This window comes from Epinephelus moara, chromosome 13 (genome assembly GCF_006386435.1).
Source record: "Epinephelus moara isolate mb chromosome 13, YSFRI_EMoa_1.0, whole genome shotgun sequence".
NCBI lineage: Eukaryota > Metazoa > Chordata > Actinopteri > Perciformes > Serranidae > Epinephelus > Epinephelus moara.
The window spans coordinates 16,869,563-16,890,236 of NC_065518.1; the positions used below are offsets into that span (position 1 = coordinate 16,869,563).

At 41.3% G+C, this 20,674-nt stretch overlaps 2 protein-coding genes across 6 annotated transcripts in view; both read right to left on the bottom strand.

Annotated features, from left to right (window-relative positions):
- The window catches only part of adam11 (ADAM metallopeptidase domain 11), a 42,423-nt gene extending 36,320 nt beyond the window's left edge, over nt 1–6,103 (bottom strand). For all 4 annotated transcript variants that reach the window (XM_050059609.1, XM_050059608.1, XM_050059611.1 and 1 more), the window contains exons 1-2: nt 5,773–6,103; nt 5,350–5,501 (exon numbers count right to left, since the gene is read on the bottom strand). In XM_050059609.1, coding sequence (XP_049915566.1) covers nt 5,350–5,501; nt 5,773–5,830 — 210 coding nt within the window. In that variant the 5' untranslated portion in view covers nt 5,831–6,103. The remainder of the gene's footprint in view (nt 1–5,349; nt 5,502–5,772) is intronic.
- Nucleotides 6,104–8,670: 2,567 nt separating this feature from the next.
- Nucleotides 8,671–19,782, bottom strand: dbf4b (DBF4 zinc finger B). 2 transcript variants are annotated; one of them, XM_050060851.1, is made up of 12 exons: nt 19,686–19,782; nt 18,865–19,065; nt 18,221–18,415; nt 17,062–17,112; nt 16,878–16,947; nt 16,607–16,671; nt 16,358–16,397; nt 16,202–16,247; nt 13,583–13,711; nt 13,321–13,459; nt 13,082–13,215; nt 8,671–12,072 (listed from the first exon to the last, which is right to left on the bottom strand). In XM_050060851.1, exons 2-12 carry the CDS (start codon nt 19,012–19,014, stop codon nt 10,566–10,568), a joined length of 2,526 nt encoding a protein of 841 aa, XP_049916808.1. In that variant the 5' UTR covers nt 19,015–19,065; nt 19,686–19,782; the 3' UTR covers nt 8,671–10,565. The 2 variants fall into 2 exon arrangements, with proteins under 2 accessions (XP_049916808.1, XP_049916807.1); XM_050060850.1 differs by having other exon boundaries at nt 8,672–12,072; nt 13,321–13,462.
- Between the last annotated feature and the right edge of the window lie 892 nt (nt 19,783–20,674).

Sequence of the window (20,674 nt, forward strand, 5' to 3'; positions counted from 1 at the left end):
GGAAGATTGATGGATGTTCCATATGAAGTAATTTACAGTAAGTGTGTATGAAGACAAAGACATACAGTATGTAATAAAGGGCGGTCCTATTCCAGTAACCTCTCCCCAGAGGCGAGGCAGCCTCATCCATCCCTCAGGCTTTTAAGGATAAAACTGGGTGTTGGGGCTCATCAGCTCCGTCTAACCTTGCTTCAAGGTGAACCTCATCCACATTATAAGATGGAGCTCTGTGGTGAGTCCCATCAGTACTTACTGGCCAAGCTGCAGGGCAGGTCTCATTAGTATTGCCATGCCCTCTCTGCAAACCACTTAGTATCAATCTAAACCTCCACTGGGTCCATATACTGAACAATAAAAAGCCTACAATGGTGCCTGTGAGTGGAGATAAGAAAGCTGCCTCAGAGCTCTGACTGTGGAGTGAATTTTTTATATTACTGTATTCTTTTATACTAACGTTAAATACCAAATATTCATTTTTGAGACCCCATACAGTATCTTAGCTCAAGACAGTGAATCATATAGTTGGTAGACACAAAATACGATGACAATTAAAAAATGAAATCAGGTAAATTAGCTTAAATTTTTTTAAAGAAAAAAAATTGCTCTCTTCTCAAGAATGAGTATAACAAACTGATGTTGGTACGATACAAGCATTATGAAGGCCCTGGTCATTTATGATGGGCAATTGTCGTTATTTTGACATTTTAGCAACTAAAACATTGAAGGATTCATAAAAACAAAAGAGGCTGTTAAACCAAAAGTTGAACTGCTGCTTGTTTTGAGGAAGAGATTAGCCTTAAAGGAATACTTCACCCTCAAAATGACCATTTGTAAAACAATTAGTCATGCTGTGTTGCCTGGAATTTGTTATGGAAACTTTGTTTTTCTCACATGCCTTCACAGAAAATGGCTAAACAACAGCAAAACTATATCAAAACATCTGTTTACAAACTTGTTCAGTATAATCCAAGTCTCATTATCCAGTCTTATGCTTTGTACTTCTCTAACACATGCAGTTTCGCTAAAACCTTACGCTTTAAACTGAACTGAAAGTAACTTATGTATGCTCTCTTCACAGCCAGACTCCAATAATAAGGTTTTTAAGTAAAAATGCATGTGTTTGGGAACTCCTGAACATACGACTGGATAAATGAGACTTGGATTATACTGAACAAGTTGTGTGAGAGTTTGTAATCAGCTGTTTTGATATAGTTTTGCTGGTGTGAAACATGGTTCCAAATAAATCAATAAATTAACATGTTTGCCGTTCACCATGGAGGCATGTGAGAAAAACAATTCAAGGTAACATGGCATGACTAATAACTAATTTACAAATTCTCATGTTGTGGATGAGGTTTTCCTTTATTCCTTGTTTACAGTAACAGCTTCCTAAATCAGGTAACTGAATCTCTCGATTGAAAGAAACACTCATAAACCTACATTTACTGATTTTTTTTGGCCTTTGAAAGTTGAGATAATGATCTTGTAAGCAGCTAGTTGCGATTTACACATCCAAAAGGTGGTGAGTAACGTTAGCATTCTTTTGGAGTCATGTCACGGGAAATTTGACAATGATACATCCACTATTCACTTGACTTTTAGCTCTAAGTTTGGTCTCCACCAACCCCTGTGGTAAATATCTGGCCCTGCAGATGCTAAATGCTTCTCTTTGTTCACTGGCTAATCACTAACTTTGTCTGTCTGGAGTTTGGTGCTGGGCAGGTACTGTGCAATGGGTTTATCAGAGCCTTTTCACCCGAGATAGTGTTGACGAAATATTTTCCGTCATTTACAAAAAAGACGGAAAACTCTGAAGGCTGTCTGTCATTTTGACAGATTAGAACACGAAGGGCAATCTACGGTAACTTCAAGTAAATCACACTCCTGTCCAGTTGGTGGTGTGTGCATATTAATAAGCTGTTGTCGAGCCTTGTCTTCGATCTCACATGCATGACCTTGTTGTCTAGTTGACTTTAGGCAAAGAGGTTCCTTCTTTACCTCTTTGCTTTAGCCATCACATTGGTGGGCTATACCTACATACCAATGCGAAATGTCTCAGCAGCTGAGTGTCTGAAGTTTCTTTTAAAAACCCAATAATTGTGATGTCACTGATAAAAGCAGTGAAAAAACAGGGCTGGTCAGTTCAGTGTCTGCCCTGCCTCACAGCAGCAGCGGCTAGCAGCCAAATCCGCGCCGTTAAACAATCCCAAAAAACTTACAACAACACAGAAAAGGCTTGAATCTGTCGTTAAATCTATTAATAACTGTTTGGTACATTAGCTGTGTGCTGCTAACACTTAGCCTCGTCACTGTGGATGTACAGGTGGACTCTCACAAACAGTCCCCGGGGTGGAGCTCACACTCCCGCAGCAGTCTCACGTTAAACAGTGCGAGAGAGCGGATCAATACACTGCCTACGGCTTTACAATAAAGTACGATTTTACCCGTACTAAATACTAAAAAATTAGAGAAGTCTTGTTCAGCAACCACTCCACAGCCAAAGCACAGAACGTTTGGTGTTCAATACTGATGTTACTGAAGCCTTGGAGCCAAAAAAACGGGAAAAGGATGGTCTGATGCAGTGGAGGATGATGGGCAAACAACAGTTATGAGCCAGCAACAGCTAAAATGAAAATGACGGGTAATATCAGATTGTGATGGAATTTTTACGACCCCTGCTTTCAAGATGACGGACATGAAAAGTCTAAAGCAGCCTTTGCTTTTCACTAAAAACAGCTCCCTGCTGCTAGAAACGAGGCGACGAGAGCGATAAGAGTGAACGAAACAGTAAAGTTGTGGGTCATGAAAGAAAAACTATAAGTGGAAAGGCGGTGAAACACTCAGTTGAGCTGAGGACAACTGCAGAATTCGGTTAGATGAGTTTGTGTTTGATACTGTTAGCGGCACCTTTCACATTCCATCATTTGATATCTATTACTTATTTAAAAATTTTGACTACGGCAGCTTTAAGTCTAGGCCAGAAGTATCGGCTTGTTACTGGAAAAAACACCTACAATTTGAACATTAAGATTTTAAAAAAGCATCATGAACATAAAACAACCCTTTGTGTTTAGTCTATGATGTTGACAGGTGACCTTAAAGCTCAGTTATATTTGGTGGAGAACAAGACAATCCATATACAGTAAATTTTTACACACTTGCCATGTCAAATTCACACTAAAGATTATGATTTTAAATGTGTGGTTTACAGCTCGTAGAGAGACTCTGAAGGCTGATTCTTCCTCACATCTAAATTCACACTGCATAGCGTGGCAGCGCTCAGACTCCTCCATGGAAAACAACAAGCACACATTTTCCAGAGGGCTCCTACAGGCTCCAAACAGGGAGGTCATGAGACAGCACGCTGCCCACAGAGGGTAGCTGAAGGTCGGACCTGTGTCATATCCACTGACAGGCCTGCAGCTGACTGACAGACAGTGTTTATGGTGAAGGTAACAAGAGAGGACAGGTAGAGGTGTGAAATATAATCTAATGGACTGGAAAGCACTGGAGGAGGGGGAGGTGGGCTGTGTTCTCTGCCCCGTTATGGTGCGGGCAAGCTGGGCATCGTGTGGGGTGGGGGTGTAGGAGTGACAGTCACATGACCTCAAAAGAGGATAAACAGGGGTGAATAAGGTCCTGACATAGAGCAGGTGAAGGTTAGAGTTAGAGCGGCATCAATTTCCTAGAGATTTAGTATTTATGACAATGTTTCTCTCTGTGTTTACTGTTTTTAACTTGTTTATTTATTTATTATGAAATTTCTTCTTTCCCTTTGTAATCTCCCCAGATATTCTTTGTTTTATTTTAAGGCTCAAGGGTAAATGGTGTTGGAAAAACAGAGGCATGCTGTACAGTGCGGGGACATACAATATACAGTATATGTTGATATGTGGCTACAAGGGTGTAGGTTTCATTTGGGGGATACACATTGATGTTTGGGGGGTTCAGGTTCCTCCCCTTGGAAATTTTGAGTACCACTTAATTTCCTGCATTCTGTATCAGAATCAGAAATACTTTACTGATCCCCAAGGAGAAATTGTGATTCGTTACAGTCGCTCCGATGTAAAGAATAGAGAAATAGAAGTATGTAAATATAAAGAAATAAAATACAAAATAAAATAAAAATATAATAAAATAAAAAAAATAAAATAATATAAAAAATTAAATATAATACGATACAAAAAATAAAATAAAATAAAATAAAATAAAATGTACATTAAAGTGAAAATAAAAAATAGAATGTGCATTGTGCTACAGTGTTCAACACTCGTACTTAAGATATGAAAATATTAAAAACAGAATATATATCATCACTGTGCTGAGGCTGTATGTGTGAAATCTACCTACACTTTATTCGTGAATAGAATAAACAAGAATATGATAAAGTAAACAAAAGAAATGTATAGTTATGTGCATGATAAAGTCTTACACTGAAAATATTGCACAGTTGAATAATTTGGTGATTTGTTAAACATTCATTTTGTTCATTTTCTGCATCAGTTTAGGATAAAAATGTCTTTAAATAATGTCTGCAACTTTCATGTCTTTATATGTTCTAAATATTGAGGGGGATGTGTCCCCTGAACTCCCCCGAGGTCTATGCCTATGTGTGGCCAGCCTGTATCCTAAGCGAGTATCTTCAAAGGACATGGCAAAAGTTTAAAAAAAAAAAACCCTGCTGAAACCAATCTTGTAAAATCGTAATTAAAACATGAATATTTAAAATGTAAATATTGTCTGTGCAGCATGAAGAGAAGAATGTGAAAAGAGAGGTGTATCTCAATGACATCATCCTCAAGTCATTCATGAAGGACACACTTTCTGTAATCTACCCATTTTAACTCCTCCTTTGTTTAATACATTTTAAGTTTCACTTATGGGAGACTCCCTAGAGAGGGCGGTGGCTCTGTTAAAGGTTGAATGGTTGAATGCAGAAGTGTAGATTCAAGGGGGGAAGCAGGGGACACATGCCCTTAAATATTCAGAACATGTGCATTCTCCCACCTCCACATAAAAACATGAATTGATGCAGAAAAAGATCAAATTGGTGCAGAAAAATTCATACCAGTGCAGGGAATTAGGTGTTTGAAAGCCAGAATTTTCCGGTGGAGGACCCCCAATCACCCCCCTGCATGCTGAGAGGAAACCTACACCCTTGGCTGAATGTGATCTCCTCATCGTTATGTTGGAAGAACCCAGCCATTCTTCATGAAACATGAATGACACCCATTTACAAGGGAGACACAATCTGATCTCTGCTACTGTACAGAGTATGTAGGAGCAGATGGAATAAAGGGGAATAATGTGCAGGTGTGAAAACAAGTAACAGGTGCAGATTCAACTGACCTGCGCTCCAGCTGTGTAGTTTTTGACCCGGGTGTCCAGGCGGCTGTGGATCAGCTCCTCCTCGGAGTGAATCTGTTGCAGGAGCCTCTTGGGCTGAACCAGCTCCTCTGCAGGCGGCAGCCTCCCCTCCAGACTCACCCGCTCCCTCAGACCTGCAGAGGATTGAGAAGAGCTTCAGTGCATAGGCAGCATGACATGCCAGAGAGCAAAGTGGAGAATGTTAATGTGATTATTGTGTCTTATTTCCGCAGGATTCAGCTGCTGGTGGGGAGCTGCGTGCTGGCGCCGATGCAACAATTACACGGTGTTGTTATTAGACAGGTTGAGTGGATGCGATAACTGACAGTAAACATGCTATTTATTTGTTCTAATCCTCGGTTTTCCTGTGATAAAGTAAGCAATCACATGAAAGGAAAGTCTTACCTGTCACGGCGCACCGTGCACACACTGCAGCGAACAGCAGGCATCTCACAGCGAGCATGATGCTCACATAGTCCCAGGGATTTCCTCGGTGCAGCGCCGTTAAATGAACTGATGGGAGTCGTGAGCGGAGCTGCAGCAGGACTGTTGTTGACACTGACGACAAACAAAACAGCGGGGTTCCTTTGAACGCGGCGCCCGCATCTCTCACCTGCTTTCCCGCCTGTCGCGAGTTAAAAGCCTCCTGACGAGGCTCCTGTGCTCGGCTCCAGCAGCATGATGCGTGTCAGTGTCACGGAGTTCCGCGGCGCGCTCACACACACTCGTCTCTTGGCCTCACGATTAACTGGGCTTGATTGGAGCAATGAGGCTGCGCGAGGAGGACGTGGAAACAAGGAGCACGTGGGGCTTGACGGGCCCACCCACGCTCTTTGATCAGACCTGATAGGTCCAAAGCTCAGGTCCGGGGACCCAAGGGCGACCCCTGTGGTACCCCCAATAAACTATACCTCATAAAATACTGCGTTTCTGCCAAAATGAGGCAACATATGAATTATTCAACAAATTAAAAGTTTATAAAACATCTTTTTAATAATCACTGTAATATAAGAAAACCTTATAAAAAATTTGGAAGAGTGCTCAGAATTTTATGCAAAAGTTAGAAAAGTTTTGGATAATACAGTTGAGAGATTTCTGTATTTTTGTTTTTCCGTGTGCTCTTCTCGCTCGTTTGAGGTTGGGCATCTAGCTGAGAAGTAGTTCTTAAAGAAACGAACATTTACAGTTACAGGGAGGCAAAGTCTCGCCCCTTCAAGTGGCACCCATGGGACCTTATTCTGAAAAAAAGGAAGTATGGTAGTCAACAGGGCTATTAAAGCACGTTTTTATATTAAGTAAAAAAATTCTGCGCTGATATGACATGACATATAGGCTCTGATGATGTTTAGGTTTACACAACAGCTTCTGTATATTTTGAATAGTGTACGGTAGTGGACTATACTGAGGTTATGTTTATATAGACTTAATTTATGTGTTAGAATACAGGCGCATCTTATTTACGCTAGGTGTGGTGCCTTAAGGCAGTTTAGTGCGCATGACGAAAAGAGATTGTTGACAACGTCGTACGTAAAAGACGAGAGATTTGTGTTGTTTCAGATCGTAACACGTTTTTCATCATGTTATGCAGTGTTTAAGTGTAATAACGGGAATACGATTAGAATATAGAGAAATAGGACACTGAGTCAGTGCTGGACATACTAGATGACAAAATTTTGGAAGGACTTGGCCTGCAGTTTTGCTTTTCTTTTTTGGATTTTCAATAAACCTTGCAAAACTTTTTCCCAGCCTCATGTGAATACTGTGAATCTCCAGAAAAGGAACAGAAACACAAGTCAAAACCAAGACACCTTACAAACTAAGTGGCCTTGGAAAGGGCCAGAACAAACAGTAACGGAAGTAATTTTTTGACATTGTTTAAATTGTGCCATGAATTACACATATATAGTCTTAAAGTCACAGTTTGTTGTAGTACTATTTAGTTTTGTGAATTACATCGTTTGTCTCTCACATTACGTCACCAACATCAACATGGCTTTGTACAATGGCACATTTAACTTTGTTCTTCCAGAATAAATGGAAAATTATTAAAAGAGGGAAAAATCACAAGTCTGGCCACGCTGAGAGCTGCAGCTGTATAAGAGAGTTACTTGGTACACCCTGGTATGTAACACACAGGCACCACAGCTTCAGCAGGACTTAAAGTTATGATGTTACTTGCCGGACTTGAGTAGGAAGGTATCACATCAGGGACATGGGCCTGCATCTAAGTAAATTTGACAACAAAGTCTAGTTTGTCTAATTACTGTGAACACGGTGTACTGTTCCTGGGCATGGTTTCTCGATCCCTCAATCCCTGCCCCAGTCCACTTAAGCAGTTAGTCTCAAATACAGTTCATGTGTACTTAGGTACGGTTTTGCATGGAAGGCTATTTAACGTGAGTAAAGGTTGGCAAGTAGAGTTGCAAAGGCATTTCTCATTTCTTTGGTTTAAGATGTCGGGGAAACACGGCGGGACAAGAACGAAAGTCAAGGCGGCAAATGTCCGAGTGGGGCGGGAGCGTTGGTGGATGGGTCCAACAATCACAGACTTTTACCTGAGAGAGAGCGGTGTTTGCCTACTGTAAGATTCTAAAGCCAAACCCTGTTCTTTTTTCCTGAACCTAACCACGTTTGTTGCCTAAACCCAACAACTGCTCCCAGGGTACCTTTCACGTCGTCATACGAAACATGTCAATATGCGACAAAAAGGTCGGAGTGAGAATGTGTTGATAGTAGGCATAGGCAAAGGTTGACTCCTTAGTTTGGGTTTGGGATCTTGCGATTGGCACTCTGAGTGGTGGGGAAGCGGGGGTAATCCTACTCGGTATGGTACGAGTCAATCTTTCCTAATATGAAAACACATACAAACTTTCAGTCTTAAGACAAACTAACTTTCTTGACTTGAAAAATTATCTTTTAAATTTACAAATGTGTAATTTCATGGAACAATGCAAACAGGATCAAAAAATGATGTCTCTCGCTGTTAACCTCAGTACTCATTTTTTCTGAAGTAAGTCCCAGCGGGAGGGACTTACCCTCTCTATTTGACAACTATAGAGGAAAATTGTATAATATGACATAAAACTGGTTAACTTTTATGTTCACACAGCGTTAACAGAGAGCTGTTATTAACTTAAATGATCAAACATGACTCCACCTGTCACTTTCCCACACAAAATCTTGTTGATGGGAGTCTGTGGATGAAGTTACTATGACCAAAATATTTATTGTTATTTTGAGCTTTGTATCACTATCACAAGACACAAATCCCACATTTCTTTTCCCTTAGCAACAAAGTCTACACGGTAAAAACCTCTACATTAAAGAGCAGGATTGTTCTCCTATCTTTGTGGAGAAGCTGAATCGGTTTTGGCCTGCCCACCCATACAAAGGATCCCTTCATCCCAACAGTTCTGGATAGTTAAGGGTTATGTAACAAGGCTTGGACATGAGATATCAAATATTGTTTGTGTCAGCTCGAAGCTAGGCTGATGAGCCAAACAGGACACATCGACCCACTGCTGCCCTTGCCTCATCCTTCCTTCCCCATTTGGCTCTCCTGTAGCCTATGAGCAGAGTCAGCATTTATTAAGACATCGGGAAAAATTATCCTCAGCATCTCACAACCCTTCTTAACTTTGCTTTGCCCGAGAAAAAGTGTTTCTGAAGTATGCCACAGGAGATGTTTATGGATAAAAACATTTATTTAAAAACACTGTACAAGAATTTACATCAGTTTCCTGAGAGAACTTCTAGTCTTCCATGTATTGAATTCATGTGTGGTTTCGTTCTGTTTTAAATGTCCATGCAAGATATTCAGAAGAAGGTGCGACTTTTGAACAACATGGGGTTTTTAGTTTTGTCTATTATGCTGATCAATGACAAGGCAGGTGAAGCGAGAATGCCTGGTGACCTTACACTTTAAAAACAGACAAGTGAAGATAATAAACTTCCCTGAAGCTGCAGCACACTACTGTGAAGCAGTTGTCTCTCCCTGACAAAGCCTGTCCTTTGGCCAACCTTCAAAAGGCAGAAAAGGCCATTTGACATTAATCAGACACATTTTAGTCTCACAGGTTGTGCGAGTCCTCCACTCTACGGACGCCTCATCAACACCGGTGCAAGTGGGATCTGATCCAGACGCACCACTCACCGTAATTGAGTATTGCCCCCTTCAGAAAAGCCTCATTAAAATCTCAATACCATCATGTGTTCCCGGACATAGCTGCTGAAAGAGTGAAGTCAGCATGACACACAGAATATTGCTTCTATGCGCGAGGAGGATTAGGGGTTGAGAGGAAAAAATGATGATGGATGCTCTTCAAATTCATGGGAAGATGCAGCATCCGCTAAATAACATCTACTGCAACATAAAATAAAAAGTAAAAATAAAAATCTGCATCTGTAAAAACAGCTAAATATTACATTTTAGTTTGCACTAAGTTTTAAATATTTATTCAGTGTACACTTCGTTTACTTTTTTGATGAGCTCAAGTGCTGCCCATTGTTCCCTGCTGCTGGAAACACAGCTGCAAGTCAAAAGCCCCTTTTACATTGCTTGTTCAAAGCATGAATGTGATGTTATTCCGCCTCGCCGTTATGTATAAAAACACAAGGGCAGAATGGGAAAACAGAGTTGTCTCGCCTTAAAGCCAGCAGCAGAGATGTTAACAGTAAAAGGTCAACTTCTACGTAAAAGGGACAGCCAGCAGGACGATACAGGTGTGACGTTTTGACGTGTTATATGTGCAACCTACCGCCGAGAGATTTAAAAACCAGTTAGCAGCTAGTTCAAAGAAGAACAGCAGCCGAAACTGTCCACAAACTGGGAAGACACTGAGGTCCAGGAGCTCCCTACCCTTCGAGCACAGGACGAGATCAACCGCCATATAACACAGACAGTAAATGATTATCATTGCCATGTTATTAATTGGCTGGCACTGCCTGACGCGTATGTTATGTCACACTAGAGGCAGACACTGTTGTGTTACTCGTCTCGCTTCTTTTGCTTCTGGAACGCCGGCATGCTATCTAAAAATCACACACTGGGGCAGCATTATGCCTGTCGTTTGGTTCTGTATTAAAAAAAGCAAAGGCGGTGTAATGAAGGGTCATTGCAGCCCTGTTGTGAGATCTGTGTAAAAAGGGCTTCCAGGTAGTGGTTCTTCCAGTTCTTTAAGTGATCAAGAATATAACCATCAGTGCTGAACCTCAACAATCTGTACCACAGTCCTCGAAAACGCCGAAGGGTCCATTTCTTCCCCACACAGCGAGGGTGCAGGGGTTGACGGCTGTAAGACAGTGTGTAGACGTGACTCGTAGCTGGTGTCGTGCATCCAGGTGCACGGCATGTGAAGGAGCTCCTTGTCGAGCTCACAGTTCTGCTCAGTTGGCGACAGGGGAGCAGCAGAGGTAGGTCCAAGTCGTGACAGCAGGCCACAGTCCCAATCAGAGTCTGATGATGATGAAGAGAGTGCGGCTAAGTCTGGGATGAGGGCTGGCTCGATGCACACTGAGGTGCAGTGGGACAGTGAACGCTGAGAGTCTAGACTGGAAAACGCACTGTGAGGTTTATCACTGGGACACTGAACTGAAGGATCACATGTCTTTGCTTCTGAGGAGAGTTGCCATGATGGCTGATAGGCAACAGAAGTGCCACCATGACCTAAAATGTCCATTTGATTTGGTGCCCGGGTGAAATTCTGTACTGTAGGAACAGAAACCAAAGTAAAAGTCTGTTTTGAGCCATGTGGGTCCACAGTGCATGTTGAGGAGACCTCTGGGTTTGGACAGGACTGCATTATCTGACAAGGGTCCTTATCAAATAATAAACAGCCCTCAGGTTTAATAATGTCACTTTCTGGTTTGGCAGATGTATGCTCTTGTTCAGTCCAGCTAGCACTGTAGCCAAATTCCGCTGTAATCCTCCTCCTTTTGCTCCGGCTGTGTTCGGGGCTGGCTGATCGACATCGCTTTCTGGGGTTTGGTGCTGTCGCTGAGTGCCGAGGGAGGGAACGAGATCTACGTGACAGCGCAGCACACCGCAAACCACTGGTGAGAAACATGATCTCATTGAATCCTGAAAGACTTCCTCTGTTTGATCCCTTTACTGTTTCTTCATTTGTCAAAACCATAGAGGGAAAATGTGGGGTGGATATAGCAGCCACACTTTCTGCAGTGTCCATGTCACAACTGTGTCCTTCCACAGCCTCGTCTGCGGTGTACCGCTGAGGACTGAGGACAGGAGGGTCTGAGTACAGACAGTGTGGCTCCATAACGTAGGAGGGATAAGGGACTTGTGGGCTGAGGACTGGGGGATGGGAGTAGGGGTCTGGGGATGGGGTGTCAGGGCAGGGGGAGAGATGCTGAGTATCAGGCTGCTGGTTTGCCGAGTCATGGGTTTGTGATTCAGCAATCAAAACAGGCATGACTGGACTTAAACCATGAGGACAGCTGTCAGGGAGCTGGCAGTCTTTGTTAGGAGTCAAAGGCTGGATGTCAGCAGGTGGCGTGGCTGGTGGATTTGGGATGGGGACCTCAACTCCTTGTGATGGGCTGGCGGGGCCAGAGGAGAGACGACCCCTGGTAGGGCTGGAAATGTGAATATTGAATGATGAACCTTGTCTCTGCAGGGCCTGGACAGCATGCTCCGTCTCAGCATCAGTGAGAGGCTCCAGTTCACAGATGGGCAAAGGAGTTGATGGTCTAGAAGGAGAACATAGAAAATACTAAATAACAATTTAAACACAAAACTTATTGTAGTCCAGTGAAAAAGAAAACTACAGGAACTTCACAACATTAGAAAACTTCTAGGGTTAGGGACCATTCACATATGAACCAATACCATTACCACTGCAGGCACTTTAAATTCAGTACCAGTACCCAACAGTACCTTTTTTTGGTACTTTACTCTCTCTGTAGGCTGAAAGCATTCGTCAACAAGCAATAGCACACACATACATCTCTGTCTGCTTGTATGTGTATGTGTCTACTCATCCCTCTTGCTCTCTGTTTAGACACAACTAACAAATATGTGAAATAAGTACATGATTTAAAAAACACAATCATAAACAGCAGTGGTACTAGGCTACATCTAGGTCAAAACTGAAAAGAAAACAGATCAGAGGGACAGAAACTATCACTGAGAAGCTGACACAGCTCTGTGTTCAGCTTCCCAGCTTCGGGGCACTCCACTACTCTTGTGCTCGGTTGTCTCCACCAAAAAACGCAAACGCCGGATTCAGAAAGGAGGTGGAAGCACCGCAAAGCGTCCCGAAAGCCACCCATGGAACTTCATGGCTAGCTTCTGCTTGCTTTACGAGTCTGGCATTCTCACCCAGGTGCACTCTTAGGTAATCAAATCTGGTAGCAATTGATTAAACATGAATTGATACTTGGTAGTACCGCCGTACTTTGGTCAGCACCCTTAAAAGTATCAAGTTCAATACCCAACTCAAGGCAAATTTGTGTTTCCTAGGACAGCAAAGGCATGACCCGCCGTACTCTCACTCTCATTGGCTATTACTCATTGCCTCTGATAGCTGGATTGCTTAGATTTAGGCAAGAGGATTGAGACTGGTTAGGGTTAGAGCAAGAAAGTTAGAAAACCAATCTGAGGCAGAATAAGGCAGAGTAGGGTGGGTCATGCTTTCGCTATACTAGAAGATGCAAATTCGTCAACCCTAGACATTACTAGGTGATCATAAAAACTCACCGGTTCAGTGTTTCCTCTGATTGTTCAGCTGGATTGGGGTTAAATCCCGGATGCATTTCAGTCACGAGCTGGTCCACCACACTGTAGTTTGTGAGATCCAGCACAAACTCGCGGTGCTGATTAGACTGCAAGTGCTGCGAGGACGAACAAAGACCACAAGTCACAGATGTTAATACAAGCCAAACAATGAAGGCAAAAAAAAAAAATCACACGTGGTAACTTAAGTTAAGAATTTCCACCTCCTCCAGATTAGTGAAGGGTTGTTGACAGCATTCACAGTAAGATAGGTCCTTTTTGCGTGGCCGCCAAGGTGAAGGGTTGCAGCTGAGCGGGGTTTGAGGTTTGTCCTGAGTGCTGCTTTTAACTTTTTTCTTCTCCCTACTTTACAAAGAATGAAACACAATGATGTTAAATCCTTCATAGCAGACTTTTGAACCCAAACCATTTGATGGCAAAGCAATGGTTTGAAAGTACCCTTCAAATAATGGCAGTTAAACAAACCTTGCTTTATTCTCTCCTTGCTCTGCCTGCTTCTCAAACCGAGGTGGAGGACATTCAAAAGGGCTATATCGGCCCGAGTACCACAGATCGGGGAAGGTCATAGATTGCATATGCAAGGGCTTGTATCTCCTGGTTAGAAAACAAAACAACAGAATTTAAAACAAAAATGTACATCAAAGCTTAAAAAATAGCATCAAAAAAGTGATACATGACAAAAAATTAAAAAAATACAATGCAGTAACTCTTGACATGTGAATGTAGATTAGGGGTCAGGGGAAAAAATCGATCACCTACAACAATTTTGTTAGACTGGACTGTATATTTTTTAATGGATGGACATAATGAACGTACCCATGTGCGTTGTGTTTACATTCTTAGCTAAGCTCATCGATCAATCATAATTATGGATCATTTACAATGACAATGATCAGCCAGCTGGAGCCCGTCTATTGGGTGTCACAGCGTGGGTTTTCTCCGGGTGCTCCAGCTTCCTCCCACAGTCCAAAGACATGCAGGTTAATTGGTGACTCTAAATTGTCCGTAGGTGTGAATGTGAGCGTGAATGGTTGTCTGTCTCTATGTGTCAGTCCTGTGATAGTCTGGTGACCTGTCCAGGGTGTACCCTGCCTCTCACCCAATGTGTGCTTGAATAGGCTCAAGCCCCCACACAATTCTGGATAGGATAAGTGCTTTGCGATAATATAGATGGATTGTTATAAATATGCTGTTTTGAAAGCAGCAAATATTCAAACAGTGACAAATAAATCATGTACAGAAATCAAAAATCTTCATGCATCAAGATGGATCTATTATTGTTTTATTTATTGTAGACCTCTGATTCAAAATCAAATCGAATCATGAGGTGTCTGGAGATTCCCGGCCTCACAGCAGATTCAAAAATATTGTGAGTATTGTTATCAGAGTCAGATATACTTGACTAGAGGGCATAGAGTATTAGATAAGAAGTATGACAATAACAAGTGTGTAAAAATATAAAAATACACATACTTAACAGAATGAATAGGGATAAGAATAAGAAATAAGTGCATCATCATATGTTGAATATACATTCAAGAGTATTGTAAGAATAAATTATGATACTGAAAAGAATAGTGCATAGCTGAATAACTGCACAGACAATTGCGGCTTTTAAATGACAGTGTCGTACAGCATTACTGTACCGTTAGTCACTACTGCACAGTTAAAAATATAATAAATAGCTTATTGAATTATAACTGCTGATGGGTGACTAAAGTCCAAGGGCCAGTCTACTGACTCAGAGTGTCTGACACCTCGTCATCATTATCACATTTACAAATTGAAAATATATTACCACATTCTGCAGAACTGTCTACCTATCTGAAATCAACCCTAGCTAGGCTAATATTCAAATGCTTCAGATGTCATGGGTTCAATTTCTCACAACAATGGCCTACACGCATTAGCCGGAGCACTTCAATTAACTGAAATGAGAGGACAAATGAAAAGACCTGTTAGCACGTAGAGATCCCCTGCAGAAACAGGCAGTGGAGCTTGCAAAGCCTCATGGAATAGAAATCGTATCCGCTTGAGCTCTGGGCTCCTGGGGAGCGGCATCGCTGGGGGGCCTTGTCACATTACACGACGGGACTCCTCAACAGGTCAATTAAGAAAATCATCTGGGCTGAAATGCAAACCTCTACAACCAGCGCCCAGTGGGGTAAGAAGGGCAGAAACACTGGGACAGGGTCACTGCCACTCATTGTTGTATCGCTGTCATTATGCTTGAAATGCAAAAAAGGGTCTAATCTGATACTAAACATCCACCACGTGAACCTGGGCAGGTCTAGAAAGTAATTTCCCTCTGCCTTGCTGCATTCCAGCTCATCTTTCTTGATTAACTGGAATCAAACACAGGATCAACGCAGCTATAATGGACATTTTATACTAACAGTGTATCAAATGCCCATGGTAACAGAACTGATGAACCTACAGCTCATTATTACCTTAATTTGCAGCTTCCCTCAGCTTTACTGAGCTTTTTTACAGAGTCTGGCCCGCAACTTTATGTTATCACTTCTCTCATGTTGTTTTCAGCTGCACAAACCTCACCATCTTTTTGCAATACTCCTGACATTAACAAGTACTCAGGATTTTATTTCAAGATCAGTCAAGACAACTACTGCGGGGACATCACTAAATTGTCTGTGCAAAAAAGGAGTGTTACGTAAAGAAGGTGAAGTTAATTTCAAACAGGCAATTTAGTGATGTCCCTGCAGTAGCTGTCTTGACCGATCTTGAAATAAAATCCTGAGTCCATGTTGTCAGAGACCAAACAAGACCAATTAACAATAAGCAACCTTCAGAAGTCGTCTTGGGATTGATCGAGTACTACAACACTACACTGCACACTACCTGCTCAGCACCAAACAGCAGACAGACACAGTTAGGGACTAGCTGGCGTACACAGTGAAGCATTTAACAGCATAGCTAAAGAGACTGACATCTCCTCAGCTCCTAAAGGGAAATGTCAAAGGGGGCAGGACAGATGACTGCTCTTTAAAGTGTTACTCTTGGATTTAAATCCTCCCTGCTGCCAGAGAAAACTCACACAAAATACTGAATAAGGGAGAAACTCACCTGCTCAAGTCTTCAATTTTGAGATAGGGAGACCTCAAAGCTACAGCTGTGTGAAAAGGGAACAGGCAAACCATTAAATAAGTTATTATACCCACAGAAATACAGTATTGTTGGTACATTAACACATCAGTACGACATACATGTATATAAACTGACCTTTGACAACATGAGAAGCTTGTTGTTTGGTGTAAGTCTTCTGCAAGAACAAAGAAAGTATAAGATAAGACTTATCAATATTAAAGAACAGAGGCAGATGTTCATTCTATTACAGCAATATGAGCTTATTTAATTGTAGCCCTGTACTTTTAGAATTTTCCTAAATAATTTACTTGCTTGCTTTTTATGTAAAGTGGTTTTATTTGGATATCTGGTGGAGTGATAAGTCATTCAGACCAAACATCTTACCTCTGGCCTCTTCTGTGTCGTGCTGAAGCTCTCTCGAGTCAGCTGTTTCAAATATAAAATGACATCTGATATGGCATTAAGGAACAATACAAGATGTTTCCAGTTCTGTGATTTAGAATGTGATATTTATATGCCGGTTCACAGCAGACATCTTCAGCTGGTGTCAGTAAGACAAAGCAGCACAGAGCAAAAAGCACTCTTGTGGTGCCATCTGCTGTGAGCAGAGGTTCACTGCACTATAGACATGAACACACATTTGTCAAAAGGATACCATCTACATACAAAATCTTCACTCCCCATGATTGGGCATTGGCCAAAACACTGCTCCCCTGCAGTCGTTCCTACAACACAGAGACATCAGATTCAAGTCAAGATTTAAAAATTAAAAGCTGGTCTTCAGCATATCACCAATATTCACAAAAGAGAAGCCATATTTTGGCTGCACTGACACTCACATTGTTGCGAATGGCTTTTTCAAGCAGGGCCTTCCCGCGGCTGCCACAAGCCTGTAGAGAAAAATACAGCAAAGATATACATTAATTCTAGCTTATATTTCATAGTAACATCCACTGGAATATTGTCCAAATGAGTTTGTGATGAAAACAAGTTGTGAAGTTTAAAAAAAGTATTTGTTTTATACTGTTGTGTAGTATTCACGATTTCTTAAATAATGTAAAACAATTCACTCTATTCACAACAACACATTTATATTAATCAGGGTACCAACTAGTATCTCTGTATGAATTTTTAGAAATTCTTTAACAAGAAATCCATACATTAAATCACACACAAATATGTACATTTTTATATTGATGTATTATCTCACGTACACTGAAACCGGAGTTCCTGCTCATTTATATAATATCAAATTACATCCATTTGGAAAAAAATACAGACCATATAAGGCTACATGCCCATAAACGTCTCAAACACAGAAAAAAACAGAGAGGAGAGGGCAGAGTCTCTGCAGAAAAATACACCACCTCACACTTCTAGTGGGTCATAAGTGATGATTGTGAGGGGTTGAACTTATATGAGTCTATTAATTGTTATTTAGGGTGAACCTGTGTAGTGCATCTTTAATAACTTACAGCAACATTGCATGCAATAATCCACCTCCCACCTTATCTTCCCTTCTCTCTGTCACTCTTTCTAAAACACACACACACCCCAGCGCTCAGTCTCTTCTCTGTTCTTGTCCAAGTCCTGACATTTGAGCTATACCAGTGCATTAAATTGGCGGTTTTTGGGTTGGGTTCTGCTGGTTGATTAATGCATATTTGTTTCATGAGACCAGCAGGTGGCAAGAAGAAATGGTTACCACAGCATAGACAGTGTGTGTGTGTGTGTGTGTGCACAGGCATTTATGCTATTAATATTATAAATAACTGTGCACCAATTTAGATTTTTTTCTGGGAATGTTGCCATAGAGCTCAGTTCATAACACTGCAAATGCAAGGGCTTTCATCAGCAGGTCATAGGCTCAGTCACCACTGTGTTCCCTCATTCAGCAAAAGATGATAACTTAACAGATATTTAGTCAAATGAAAATCTTTGAAATTATTACTGTAAACTGTGAAAGGTTTTCAAACATGCATGTGTGATGCTCAGTACCACTGGTCTAGGAGTTCCTGGTCGCGGTTTGTCACTGCTGAGGACGCTCTCCCGCTGCTGCGCTTTAGGATGTTGGGCTTCTTCACTTGTCCCCTTTGCCCCTGCTTTGGTATCCGTACTCTTCTGCTCCTTCGTGCCCTCTTGGCTTCCAGTCACAACAAAGCTCACATCCTTGTGCAGGAAACTCTCGACCCTCTTCAAAATAAGAGAGACATGTGTCATAGTCAGACCTTGATCTTTTGATAACTTAAGGAGATAACAACAAAGCAGTGTTGTAGTGCATTATTCTAGCACACAATAAAACAGTACGACAAGGCACACAACTGTCACATTTAATGCTTCATTAACATTTTTTTTTTAAATGTGGTGTGCCTTTCTTTTGCCGCTTTGCAGCTTCTTCAAGACTGAGACAAACTACAGCCAAACCAGATGCTTTTCCTGCCACTTATCAGGCAGAATGTTTGATTATCTTCTGACTTTAAAGGCAGACAAATTGATGCAAGTGCACGTTGCAGCCAATTTCTTGTATAATAGCTTGTATCCAAAATGTCACTGCCTGGATCAAACCTTGATAACAATTCTTGTATATATACACAACAACAGCCAATGTTCACAGCATAGAATATACAGACACACATGCTTACCCCTCCTAGAAGGGCTACAGCCTCCAGCAGCAGGGCTGTTGAGCGTTTCTTCACACAGTCCAGGTAAAAGATCTTCCCCTCCAGCTTCTTCTGCCCAGGACACAGTGGGCCCAGAAGGCCTTGTTCTTCTGCATACTGCTGACGCTTCATGATCCTGGTGCAGTAAAGGAGCGTACAACTTTACAGAAATACACCAGGATCCTATTTAAAAGTGAGAACACAGCACAGATTAATTAAAAGTTGTGTCTGTATACACATGTGACAAAGAGCTAATAAAAAACAAGAACTCCTAACAAGACCCAGATATTTCACGTATAAACGCCCTGTATACTAATAATGTGAACTTTTTTTTGCAATGTTGTGTCCAAAATAATTTGGGTAATTTAACACAAGATCTCCGAGGTTCCGGTGAAACAGCGGTGTATCAGTCCACAATCAGGTACGACAACATGTCAAACAACATCGTGTGATTTCTTTTCTTTTCAGATTGACTTAGACTGTATAATGACTAGTTTGCTCAAAACAAAGTTGCAGTTGTTTTACAACTTGCCACCGTAAAGCTCTATAGAATAAAATCATGTAGCGGTAGATTAATACTAAACTACAACAATGTAGTGGAAGCATTTATAACCTAGCCACCTCCATAGCTAGTTAGCAAGGTTAGCTGTACTGAGTTAGCCTTAGCTAGCTTAGCTTTTCTCGATATAGACAACGCCTGGGTCACCAAAAAAACGTTCCTTTATTTTATAATGAGCTTTCTGTTTCTGTTTAACAGTTTTACACATCGTCGGGGCAAAAAGAAAGAAATATAGCCCACTTACGTTTGTAAAAGTGTTGGATAATTGCGATAAAAGACTTAACGCTGTTGATTCTCCAAAAGGTGCTCGAGGAGCAACCGCCGCTTTTTTAAAAACACTGGCGGAGAAGTGAACATAACGTCAACGTCACATCCGGAAAACGCTGCGTTCACGTGCTGGTTTCAGACTCCCGAATTATAGAGCAGACATATTTCCAGCGATGAATCTGTAATTAACTAACTATTTAAGTTAATCAAGTAACCCTTGTGTGATTAATAACAAGACTGAAATTCTGTCTGATTATCAGACCCCACAGTACAAGTCATTCTTTAGAGCATCGCTGTACGTTTTTTCCCAGTCACTAATAGTCATGAGTTTTACTTAAGGTTCTAACGGTACCCTAAACGCAGCACAAAGGATGCTGCGCCTGTTACTTTTAAAGGTTACTTCATGAGTGTTATTTCCTGTTTTCTGGAAATCCTGTCTAAAATAAAAATGTGGCATATTTCTAGGAAAGTGTGCTCGTGCTTTCGCAGCTTAAAAAGGGAAAGGAGACTAAACAAAGTACGAAGAGGAAGTGTCAACCAAAATTGCTAATTTGTGAAGGCAAGAGTTGGAAATGGTGCAAAATATTCAGACTGAGTGAAATTTGTTATATTTAAATTAAGTGCTTTCCATCAATTTCTGTTCACCTCCTCTGCCGGTTACATCCAGTTGTATACCATATCATGTTATATTCCTGCCCAGCAGGGGGCAGTGTGTCTATATATAGACACAGTAATCTAATTTAAGAAACTACTTTGGCAATTTGAATTATTTATAGAGTAAACTGTGGCCCATATATGTTTACATGGATTCAATATTTTCATTATTAGTTGAAGATTCAACATCCCATGCATAAACGTATACATGACAAAGACAAAGACCACAAGACAAATACCAATTCTTTATTCAAAACATGCACTTTTTGTTCATAAAATAATTTTCACAAAAAACACTGGCACAGTGCAAAG